Below are 13,486 nucleotides of genomic sequence, written 5' to 3'. Positions count from 1 at the left end.
TTCAGAGCTTTGACTCTCCGTGGTTCAGTTGCAATGGAATTGACCAAAGCCCTATAAGTAATCTGTCATAGACCGTAACTCCTCCTCAGGTTTCAAGGTCAGTTGTGGAGGTACACACCCCGTGAAAGGCACACTTATGCTTCTGATAAAGAAGCATAAGTGTCTCTCTGACCCATACGGTATTCAATGTTATTTCTCTGCAAGAAGAAGAAGAAGAAGAAGAAGAAGAAGAAAAGAAGAAGAATAATAAGAAGAAGAAGACAAAGAGGGCCAAGACGAGGAGGAGCAGGACGAGGAGCAGGATGAGCAGGACGAGGAGTTGAGCGAAAGGTTCGTGTCCAAAAACGGTGAAATAGAATGGTCCTCGACGATGTATCATCCCCGTCGCCCTCGACCTCGCCGCCACGGCGCCGAATATGAAGAGGAGGAAGAGGACGATGATGGACAACAACTGGATGATGAACGAGAACAACATGACCAAGACGACAACGAACAACAGGCTCCAGAGAGCCCCGGACCCACAGAGTACACGCGTCCGCGACATACTCTCAGTAGTATAAAGATGGCGGTTTTGCGCGTGCATGTGTGACGTCATCTCACACGCACACGCAAACCTGCCATGCCAACTGATGATATGAGCGTGCGTGATGACGTCGCGGTCGAACGTCGTTACTCGCGATCGCCATCTAGTGGCCGAATATGTTAGTGCATCTAATCGTCGAAGCTGCGCACGCATCTAGCGGATGTGATGACGTCGCGGTGGGCCGTCGGCACCGCGGCGCCATCTAGTGGCCGAATATGTTAGTGCATCTAATCGTCGAGCTTGCGACGCATCTAAGCGGATGTGATGACGTCGGTGTCGCGGTCGTCATGGTTTACGTGGGGTGAGGGCATCATTTAAATTTTTGTAAAAAAAAGGTGTTAATACGTCTGATAGACCAATGGTTAGCTGTTAAGAATGGGTTTGCTATTGGTTTGATTTTAAAAACGCCCTACAGGGTGGGGTTTGTGGTGTTTAAAACCCCTTGTTTCAAGGCTGTCTGCTCACTTTTTTTATCCACCATTTTTAGGCTGTTCTGCTAGCTCGCTTGCTGCCTCGTTTTCTCAGACTTCCTCAAAGTACTCTGGAGTTTTCACTTTTTAATTCTTTTTTTTGGGGAAAAGCAAAGAGGAATCGTTTTTCAGCCATGGCTTTCCCCGCATTTGGACAACAATCTGGATCATCTTTTGTTGAAGAAGGTGAGACATCTAGAACAGGAGCCACTACATTTGGTATGCGCCTAACGCCGAAAAGAGCTATGGGGATGCGGTGAGACTGATACTGGAACAACATGCAGTTTGAGTCAGGCCCCTCGAAAGAAGCGATTCCGTTCGGAGATCTTTCCTACAAGCATGACTGAGCCATGTACATCTGATCTGGAATATGTCGGTGTCAATGGATACCGTTATTCAATTCAATACAGTGCAGGATCAGTAACATTAGCTGTTTACACTAGTGTTGCTGTAGAACTATCTAGCAAAGCCAAAACAGCCTGTACAATTTCTGTGAAAGACTGGGGCCTTTTTCGTGATGTTGTCTCTCTGGACCTTGATAATCCTGGCTTGCCTGAGCTGGTGTATGTGTCTCAATGGGACAGTCGTGATGGCTCTAGTATCTATCGTGTGGAAGCAGACCGTTTCACTAGGCCTGCAGAGGATTTTATTTTCCTTAGCGTATGCAGTGAAAGGGAGAAGTTAGTTGCTACCCGCGGTCATGAAGAATGGAAGTTAAAACCGTATCCTGTATCTAACGAGGAATACAACAAATGGTTTAAAAATGTGTTCTTTATACAATGGTGTGACTGGGAGATTTTGAAGAAACAGTTTGACACCATCGACTATGTCATCAGAAGAGACAAAATAAGGAGTTCTTATGAGAACATAAGAAAAAGATTGATATTTGGGGACACTGACCAACAGTCTCTGCCCATGCCACGGAACCTATACAAACCTAAAATCATCAGACACAAAGACTAGCAAAACGGTGGGTCTAATTTGTATATGCTAATTATTTGCCAAAATGCTAGGTATTTACATTACAGAGAACAAGCATGGTTTGTTCTTTGATAGCTTTGGACATCCACCTACCTTTTTTCCTCAGGAAATTAGCAATTTCCTCTTAAAAAACAGTGTGGAGATGTGCCATTCAGCAAAACAAAAAGTTCAAAATAATTATTCTACAACATGTGGACAGCACTGTGTTTTTCTTTTTATGTCACATTCAGAAAAAGATTCCTTATACAAAAGTATTGAGCATGTATGGGGCCAATCTTGTATGCAACGATACAATGGTTAGTCATTTTGTTAGCAGAATACATCCAGATGTGTGTCATGATCAGAAATTTAAATGTGTACAATGTTCATGCGCCACCTATAGGTAAAAAAAATTGTGTAAAAATGGTGTAATGATGTTTTTTTTTTTTCAAAAAAATAAAGAATGTGGAATATACATGTCTTACGATGTCTCAATTTTTGCATTCCTTTTTTATTTTTTAAAACAAATTATACAGGAAAAATGCATTCAATAGATAAAATTAATGTAAAACATTCATTTAATGTCACAGGTTTACATACAACACAGCATTTTCATATGCCTGAAGAAATTACCCACTCAATGGAAAAAAAAATTTAATAAAAAAATATAAAATGTATGTCACAAGTTAACATACAACACAGCATTTTCACATAGTTGAATAAAGAAAAAAACACCTGAATAGAAAAAATAATAATAAAAACAGATTTAAAAATAAAAATAAATTTATGTAAAACATTCATTTAATGTCACCAGTTTACATACAACACTGACTTTTCGCATAGTTGAATAAAGAAAACACACCTCAATAGAAAACACATCTCAATAGAAAAATAATAATAAAAATAGGTTTAAAAAGTAAAATATAAAAATTAGTGTAATAATAAAAAATAATAAAAATAGGTTTAAAAAGTAAAATATAAAAATTAGTGTAATAATAGAAAAGATTAAAAACTAGCCCAACGAGTCTTAGTAATGGCTGGTGTAATACTAAAGGTTCTAGGAGTACTAGTTGGCGTAAATCAGATGCCGTTTGTGTATTAAATACAGGGGCCATTCTTAATGCTCTAGGAGTGGGGCGGGTTAAGTAAACCATCATAGGCGTTTGTGTATTACTTCCAGATGATGTATCTGTTTTAAAAGCCTCAATAGACGCGCCGTACCCTTGTGTTTTGGGATTACCGGATATTGGCACATTTAAACTAGCTAACGTTTTTAAAAATATGTTCCACCCTTTTGGTCTAGAGCGGTCTGCAACATTATTATGGGCTGTGACACTTTTCAGCAGATCATACAGATGACTACCTGGCACATTCTTATTTCCAACAACTATTTCCCCTTGATCTGTCCAAGATATCTGGTCATTGTGTCGGGATAATGAATCCAATATGTATTCCGCGCTTCTTTTTGTTTCTTATAGGCATATGTTTCAACACTTCTGTTTTTAACATATTTTTCTTCTTCATCTTTTGAATCCTTTGAATCAACTTCAGGCATTGATAATGTAATCACACGTTTCTGGCGTTCACCCTGTTTTATCATGACCAGGTACCTCTGTAGAATACTTGAATATCTTTTAGCTTTTTCATATACATCAATGTCCTGCTGTTTCAATATATCACTCATGGCTCGGTCCAATTCACTTTGTACAGACTGTCGCAGAGATACATTTGAGGAGTCCGATGTTTGAGGATGCTGTAATGCTGCTAATTGATTTTGTGGAACCAAAAACATTTTCTGAGTGTGTTCCATCTCAACTCCTGTTGATAAGACTTGCTATGAATGGGATAGCGGCCCCCAGTAGAGGCAGTAGAAACCCTCCTGTTTGATTGATTGTCTTTTTTTTTTTTTTAAATGTTTAACTTTTTTATCAGCTATCAGTCAATAACTTTCTTCTTTTTCTTTAACAGCTTGTACTGAATATTAGACAACGGTATGTGACCTTGTAAGACATTCAAAGATATTTCACAAAGGGCATTAATAAAGTCTGGATAAGCGTTGCTCACAATGACACCTACGCTCCGGGGTGATGCCTTATGTAGCATGTCTAACAATGTAAAATTCCTCTCCATTCGGCTTGACATTATTACACCTTTTTTCTAGGAACGTATACAACCTGCTGTGGGGATATCAGAGCGGTTCTGAGTCTTAAAATATCGGGGGTTGTGGTTTTATAATCTATCAATAGATAGCCAAAGGTGTAACTAGTTGCATCGTTAAAAGCCTCTAAAAAATATTTACTATTACCGGGGAACATTTGGCGTGCCAGTAAGCTTATCTGATGTTGATCTCTAGCATTTTTGAAAATAATCATATAGTTTGTATTCAAACTGATTGTACGACTAGCTTTACCTTGAATAAACAGATTCTGCACTAGATATATACAACTAAGACGTCTATGATGGACATACTGGGTGAAAACTTTTTGAACTTCCAAATTATCACTGGCTTGATTCATTAAATCGTCTATAATGAGCAAATTATTCTTAGTAGTAGGCAAAGGTGTTTCCCGATCAAGAACGATTCCGGGAGACCTTGTACAAAGTTTATATTCAACGTTTTAAGTAATTGATGGTATATTGGTTGCCAGCATGAATAGATGTATACAATGTTATCGATTTTTTGTGAAATAACGCACGACATGTTTTCAATAATGTCTTTGACAAAGTATGTTTTTCCACAATTAGAGGGACCACTGATAACAAGGCTGAAAGGGTGTTGAAGCCTACCATCAAATCCTGAAACATCCCTAGTAGCCATAAGGTACAGTTGTATAGTCTTGGAGCACGCGTCGTTTATTGTAAACGACCTGTACTTTCCTGGTGAGTGTGTCGTTTTTGAGATGGAACTGTTTTTGTCGCGTGTTATTGTGAAGGCCGTTGTGGTCAGATGGTTAGGAGGCTCGCGGCTGCTTGGTCACAAAGGATTGAACAAGCCCAATTAACGATTCATGTGTAACCACTTTGGCATTTGTGGCATTGGGGGTTACACCCTTGCATTTAACCTGTGTATTTCCTTGAGCGGTCCTATAAGCATAGCATTTAGGACCCCGGAGTAACAAACTCAGTTATATAATCTTCGGTAGGAGACCCCACAGACTTGGGCGCTATTTAGTTCATCCGTTAAATCGCCAAGGTAAGGACCTAGAGGTGGGATCCACTCGCCGTCTCTGCTTGTGAACAGAATGCTGTCAGTGTCAACATATAAAAATACGTTCCTGCAGTTTATCCAACAAATCATATAGCTCCATGCGGGCATAGGCTGTGGTCATGTCCCTATAAAAACATTCACATCTTTTACTCTGGATGCGACCCCCTCTGTGTATACGCCATTGGACAATCGCTACTTCTGGTGAGATGAATGAGAACTGTCGAACATCAAAAGTGTCGCTGAACATGAGCTGTGTGAAGCGGGATGGTTCGGTTATGAGCTCAGCAGTAGTCATGTGCGCTTACGCATGGCAAATTTGCCCCAAAGACTATTCAGAAGCAATTTATTTGTATGCCTGACAGCTTTGTTAAAACATATCTTGGTCGGATCAAGACGGATGCGCTCGTGTGCATAATAGTCATCTATGTACTTTTGTTTTCGTCTTCCGTTTTGATATGCCCAGGGTATCCTGAAGCTTCTTGCGTTTACGAAATGTTTTAACATAGGCTTTAAAAAGCTGATCAGTTTTTTCTGGGAAATGCCAAACCTCAGCAATGGAAACAATCTTATACCCTTTCTCTATGGCTTTCTGTAATTCAAAACGTCACCCAAACGCCAGACAACCACCTCTCTTGATAGCTATGTGTGCATGGTGTTGTTTGATTCATCTGAACGGCACCGCGCCGCTTTATAGAGGGGAACATCAGTTTACCGTTACAGTGGTAGGGCAACACAGGGTGATACAGGCCTCTGGGCGTGCTACTGTACATTTCACAATGCCAAAGTATTTGTTTATGTCATCAAAATCCTTGTGTATTATTTGGGGGTGTCCTATTGGATAATCTCTTTTAGACTGAACAGTTGGGTACAAACTTGTGAAATCATAGTATCTGATCTTTTCATCATTTTCTACCTTGTGGTACAGTTTCATTGCATTTGTGCGGCCTCCAAAGAGGGATTCGCGGATTGAGACGCCCTGGCTTTTCATATGTTAACATGAACTCCTTAACGTCTGGGTCATTGTCCACAGCCTGTCTCCAATCACATTCCCACATCACCACAACTTTCAGCTGATGCTTATTTTTAGAGCAGACACTCTGTTATGGAACTCCGATAGCAGTTCACCCTGTGTTTTTTTTGTTTTTGGTGAGAGGATTGGTTTCACCTGACGCTAGCACTTATCACAGCCGTGAAAGAAGCAGCCATTAAATTCATAACCCGTGTGTGTCTTCACAATAGCCATCTACAAAGAACTGACCAAATGACTTTTCACCTCTGTTCAAGACGTGCTGTATGTCAAGGCCCTCTCTGTCTGCAACATACTCAAGCCACTGTATTGAAACATCAGAACATGTCTTGTTTTGCCTAAGGTAGGCCCTTACGTATGTCAGAGCAACAGAATCTTTGGGGAGGAACAACGTTTTAAATACACCCATACATGAGAGGACGCCAATGTCGCGTATGCAAGCGGGTCTAGGCCTGTGCACTTTCGTGGAAGGCCTCTCTGTATATTTTGCATGCTTTAATCAAAACCGTTACATCGTTAACACAATAGCTGAGCAGCTCTTTTCGAAAGTCAAAAGGTTGTTATGCCCCGGACGGTAGCGATACCACTCCATGAGACGTTTTTCTTAGAGCGTCACTCCATAGCATCATAACCATATAGAGCTGGTGCAGGATCACGGACCAATATAATTCTCATTCTCACCGCTTGTTAAATTCGTTGTGGGAAGAAGCCTTTGAGAAGATCGGAGAACCCACATGGCTGCCGGTGTTTTAGATAGAGCCATAGGGATAAAACTGAACGAATCGATCCAACGTTGATTGAAAGTAGAATCGATCATCAGAAGCACCCTAGAACCGCGCATAGTAATAGTTGGACAAAGTTTCTGACTCACCAGATACTCTAAAACTATATAACTGTTAAAACCTGATGCATTGTGTGCTATAAAAGTATAGCCTCTGTATTTCTCCTGTCTGTAGTTCTTAATGAATGATGCGACACAGTTTGTTGTTTAGTAGCAGTTTTTTGACCGTCCATATCCATACGCATACAAAATTAGCTTCATGGCCCACGTAGCGTGTTTCGACATCGTAAAAGATATACTTATCACTACTTTCTTTGCGTTAGACGGGCTGTATATTAGCAAGAGTGCGTAAGTAGCCCCTAAAGGCTCTCTACAATGTAGGCATTTAGGTTTTTTACAGCTGTGTGGATTTTTCGACACTACCGATATGTTTCGGTGACAGGACTTACTTAATGTTGATTTTATTGCAGGGGTATAAGCCCGTGTTTCGCGTCCGGGTTTTTATGGTTTTCAAAACACTGTTGCGATTTGCATATCGTCCACAGCCTGTGCATTTAATGAGTCTTGTCAGGTATACAATCAGTGTAACACACATTTACAAAGCCAACTACAAAGGTGCCCCAGAGGGTTCTGGTAGGTCTTGGCACCACACCCATAGCGTCGCGGCCCCAAAAAGCCGTTTTATTTACGATGAGATAATAGTAATTGCGTCATAAATACAACCAGATGAGAAACACATGGTTGTGTTGGCATAACCATATCTCGCCAGTAAATAACGACTTTGAGGCGTCATCGACAAACCGCGCCTGACCTCAGCTGCTATAAATGTTCACTGTGATTATACCCTAACAAGATCCGATAAATCACATGACGCACATAAATCATTTTGCCCGACACCAAAAACCAACGACGAGCTCACAACGCACCGCTATTGGAGAATCACAGCTTAAAACAAAAGCAAAAACCGCTCCTTTCTACTACAACCTCGACGCAAATATGATAACGCGCTAGAACGCATCACCCCCCCATAGCAAACAGAAACAAATATACTTTATAACAACACAGGTGCGGATTATTAGAGAGGTACTAGTGAGTCGAAACCCAATAGCGCGAAGATGCTCGATAGTTCTACTTCAATCAGCGTGAATGCGATTGGATTTTATCCTATGGCTTATCGCACCGGCATAATTCGATAATTCAAACCCATTATGGCTGGTGAAGAGATATATTGGTCATTATCTACACCGGCTTATATGAATTATGATGCTATGGTGGCATACTCTGAAAGCGTTCGTAGATGATGCGTGTAGGTCAGCTTGTTTACACTAACGCGAAAACCGTTAGCGACTCTATCAACAGCATTTTGATAAAGCATGCGAAAGTATACTGGAGAGGGCCTTCCACGTGCTGAACTAATTCCCGATTTGCTATGCGCTACATGGCGTCGTTGTTCTCCCAAAAGATTCTGTTGCTCTGACATGCGAAGCTGGGCAATGTTCTGATTAACCATTACGGTGGCGGTTATGTTGCGAACGAAGAACCTTCTACGACGCATTTCTGAACTGAAGGTGAAGGTCATTTGTCAGTTCTTTAATGGATGGCTGTTATTGGTTGCCGCGTCATTTAATGGCTGCTTCTTTTCACGACTTATTGATAGTGCTTATATCGGGTAATCTCTCACCGAAAACAAAACGCGGGAGTGAACTGCTATCGGTTCCGCAGCTGAAGTGTCTGCTTTCTAAAAATTAGCGTCGCTTCGAAGTTGTGTTGATATTGAAGATAATGAACCGGAAGACGAACTGTGGACAATGACCCAGGCGTTAAGTTCATGTTCAACATATGAAAGCGGAGCGTCAATCGGCGAAGAATGTTTGGAAGGCATCTTTAAATCTGAAGGCTGCCGCAGGTGAAAATGATGAAGATCGAAGATACTATGTTCGAAGTTGTACAACTGTTCGATCACAAAGAGATGTCAATAGGTACCCCAATAATACACGAGATTTTGATGACATGGTAAATACTTTGGCGATTGTGAAAATGCTACCGGTAACTGCCGCTTGAGCACAATATCGCCTGGTTATACCCTACCACGGCGATGTTCCCCTATGCGGTAATGAATCAAACAACACCATACTTTATAGCGATCGAAAGGGTGGTTGTCTGGCGTTTAATTTGATTTAATTACGAAAGCCATGAAAGGGTATGGAATTGTTTCCGTTATTTCGGTTCCCAGAAAAACTGATCGGCTTTAAACTTATGTTAAAACGTTTCTTAAGCGTGAAGCAGAAGCTTTCGGAACTCGAAGCGGCGAAAAACAAAGTACATGGATGTTTATTATGCGCGAACGTGCGTTGATCCGACAGATATGTTTTAACAAAACTGTCGGGCATGCAAATAAATTATGCAAATGTTTGATTTGTTACCATCGTAACATTTATGACTGGCACGGGCTATCCGCTTCACCGCTCATAATTCAGCGACGCTTTTGATGGCGGAAACGATTCTCATTCTCACCGAAAGTAGCGTTGTCAATGGCGATACGCAGAAGAGTGCATCCAGAGTAAGATATTGAATGTTTATAGGGATGATACGGCAATAACAGCGTAGACTATGTTTGTTGGATAAACTTCGATTATTTTATATCGGTGACGCTGACGACATTCTGTTCGCAACGAATTACCTCTAGGTCTGGCGTTTAACCGGATGAACAAATGGCGTATCTATTGAAATTCTACCGAATATATAACGAGGTTTTCAAATATGTATAGGTTGCGTCGAAATTACGCGGGTTGGAATACGGGTTAACGACCCTTCGATACCACGGAAAATACCAAGGAATGGTTACGTGGTCGTTAATTAGTGTTTCCTTTGTGATTGAACGGCTTATCATTATATTTCGTATCGACCGCAAACGGCGTTAACAGTTCCGTCTCAAAGCACGCGCTTCCTCGGAAATTCGAATTGGTTACAATAAGCGACGGCGTTAACTTTCGAACTACGACTGGCCTTATGGCTTTACTGGAGGATGTTTCGAGTTGATGTTGAACTTCAACGCCTTTCGACAATTATCGATGTCCCTATTGGAACACTTTTGTCGAGACATTATTGAAACGTAATAGATGGATTATTTCACAAAGTCGACAACATTAATGCATCTATTCGATAGCAATATGCGATCGGTTAAAGCGTTAGTTACCAGATCTTCCGGGTGCCAGTAGCAGATCAGAAATGTAGACCACACTCTATAATTTAAAAAAGCCCCAACAATTCTAATAATTCCAATAATTCCCTGTAACACAGTATTCCTCAGAGAGTGGTCTGCCAGTATCTTTGGTAAAATATGTTTTTCATTTAAAACTCTAAACAGCATAGCTGCCGACACTGCCGATGTTCCCGGGTTTCTCCCGGTTTTTAGCCCCCTCCCCCGGACCCCTCCCCGTCTCTTATTTCTCCGGAAAACTCCCGTAAGTCTGCAGCATGGCCCAAAACTCCTTCATAAATAATCAGACCAATATGTTTGTCTAAAGTTGACCAGTTGCCAGATCTTGTATGAAACGCATTCACACAGTCCACACACCATATACAATGTTCAACCCGTTTGTCACCTCAACCTGGCAACCTATAACCCTCAACCTGGCAACCTGTAACCCTCAACCTGGCAACCTATAACCCTCAACCTGGCAACCTGTAACCCTCAACCTGGCAAACCCCAACCTGGCAACTCAAGGAAACCTGTAACCTTCCAACCTGGCAACCTGTAACCCTCAACCTGCAAACCTCTAACCCTCAACCTGGCAACCTGTAACCCCCAACCTGGCAACCTGTAACCCCTCAACCGCACATAAACCCTAACCGGCAACCGTAACCCCAACCTGGCAACCTGTAACCCCAACCTGGATGCACCTATAACCCTAACCGACCTAAACCCTAACCTCCCTATAACCCTAACCTCCCCCTACCTGCAACCTATATAACCCTCAACCTGGCAACCTATATAACCCAACCAAACCTATATAACCCCAACCTGGCAACCTATATAACCCTCAACCTGGTGTACCTATATAACCCTCAACCTGGCAACTTATAACCCTCAACCTGGCAACTTATAACCCTCAACCTGACCTATAACCCTCAACCTGGCAACTTATAAACCTCAACCTGGCAAACCTATAACCCTCAACCCGGGCGACCTGTAACCCCTCAACCTGGCAACCTATAACCCCCAACCTGGCAACCTGTAACCCCCAACCCATGCACCTATAACCCCAACCCATGCACCTGTAACCCCCAACCTGGCAACCTATAACCCCTCAACCTGGCAACCTGTAACCCCTCTAACCCATGCACCATATAACCCCAACCTGGCAACCTATAACCCTCAACCCAAGGCAACTTATAACCCTCAACCTGGCAACCTATAACCCCTCAACCCGCACCTATATAACCCCTAACCTGGCAACCTATATAACCCCAACCTGGCAACTATAACCCCTCAACCTGGCGACCTGTAACCCTCAACCTAGCAACTTATAACCCCAACCTGGAACACTATAAACCCTCAACCTGGCGCACCTATAACCCCCAACCTGGCAACCTATAACCCCAACCTGGCCACCTATATAACCCCTCAACCTGGCAACCTATAACCCCAACCCATAACCTATATAACCCCTAACCCAGGCAACCTATATAACCCTCAACCTGGCAACTTATAACCCCTCAACCCGGACCTATAACCCCCAAACTGCACCTATAACCCCTCAACCTGGCAACCTATAACCCTCAACCCTGGCAACTTATAACCCCCAACCTTACGACCTATAACCCTCAACCCAGCAACTTATAACCCCCAACCTGGCGCACCCATAACCCTCAACCGCACCTATAACCCTCAACCTGGCGACCTATAACCCTCAACCTGGCAACCTATAACCCTCAACCTGGCAACCTATATAACCCTCAACCTGGCAACCTATAACCCTCAACCCTGTAGCTATAACCCTCAACCTGGCAACCTATAACCCTCAACCTGGCGACCTATATAACCCTCAACCTGGCAACTTATAACCCTCAACCTGGCGACCTATAACCCTCAACCTGGCAACATATATAACCCTCAACCTGGCAACATATATAACCCTCAACCTGGCGACCTATAACCCTCAACCTGGCAACATATATAACCCTCAACCTGGCAACATATATAACCCTCAACGTAAACCTATAACCCCTCAACGCATGGAACCTATAACCCTCAACGCATGCACCTATAACCCTCAACCTGGCAACATATATAACCCTCAACCTGGCAACATATATAACCCTCAACGTGGCGACCTATAACCCACAACGTGGCGACCTATAACCCTCAACCTGGCAACATATATAACCCTCAACCTGGCGACCTATAACCCTCAACGTGGCAACCTATAACCCTCAACCTGGCAACCTATAACCCTCAACCTGGCACCTATAACCCTCAACCTGGCAACCTATAACCCCCAACGTGGCAACCTATAACCCCTAACGATGGCAACTATATATAACCCCCCAACGTGGCAACATATATAACCCTCAACGTATAACATATATATAACCCCCAACCTAGCAACCTATAACCCTCAACCTGGCACCTATATAACCCTCAACCTGGCAACCTATAACCCTCAACCTGGCAACCTATATAACCCTCAACCTGGCAACCTATAACCCTCAACCTGGCGACCTATATAACCCTCAACCTGGCAACTTATAACCCTCAACCTGGCAACCTATATAACCCTCAACCTGGCAACCTATAACCCTCAACCTGGCAACTTATATAACCCTCAACCTGGCAACCTATATAACCCTCAACCTGGCAACCTATAACCCTCAACCTGGCGACCTATAACCCTCAACCTGGCATCTTATATAACCCTCAACCTGGCAACCTATAACCCTCAACCTGGCAACATATATAACCCTCAACCTGGCAACATATATAACCCTCAACCTGGCAAACTATATAACCCTCAACCTGGCAACATATATAACCCTCAACCTGGCAAACTATATAACCCTCAACCTGGCAACCTATAACCCTCAACCTGGCAACCTATAACCCTCAACGTGGCAACATATATAACCCTCAACGTGGCAACCTATAACCCTCAACCTGGCAACATATATAACCCTCAACCTGGCAACATATATAACCCTCAACCTGGCAAACTATATAACCCTCAACCTGGCAACCTATAACCCTCAACCTGGCAACCTATAACCCTCAACCTGGCAACCTATAACCCTCAACCTGGCAACCTATATAACCCTCAACCTGGCAACCTATATAACCCTCAACCTGGCGACCTATATAACCCTCAACCTGGCGACCTATATAACCCTCAACCTGGCAACATATATAACCCTCAACCTGGCAACCTATAACCCTCAACCTGGCAACCTATAACCCTCA

General features: G+C 42.7%; 1 protein-coding gene across 1 annotated transcript in view; it reads left to right on the top strand.

Annotated features, from left to right (window-relative positions):
* The first annotated feature begins 370 nt into the window (after nt 1-370).
* sptbn5 (spectrin, beta, non-erythrocytic 5) overlaps nt 371-13,486 on the top strand; it is a 137,241-nt gene continuing 124,125 nt past the window's right edge. Inside the window, exon 1 of the mRNA XM_039785451.1 lies at nt 371-568. Within this exon, the coding sequence (XP_039641385.1) occupies nt 371-568 (198 nt within the window). The remainder of the gene's footprint in view (nt 569-13,486) is intronic.

The sequence above is a fragment of the Perca fluviatilis genome, chromosome 20 (assembly GCF_010015445.1).
Source record: "Perca fluviatilis chromosome 20, GENO_Pfluv_1.0, whole genome shotgun sequence".
Lineage (NCBI taxonomy): Eukaryota > Metazoa > Chordata > Actinopteri > Perciformes > Percidae > Perca > Perca fluviatilis.
Note: the sequence above shows the minus strand (reverse complement) of the source record. Positions and strands in the feature narration are given on the sequence as shown.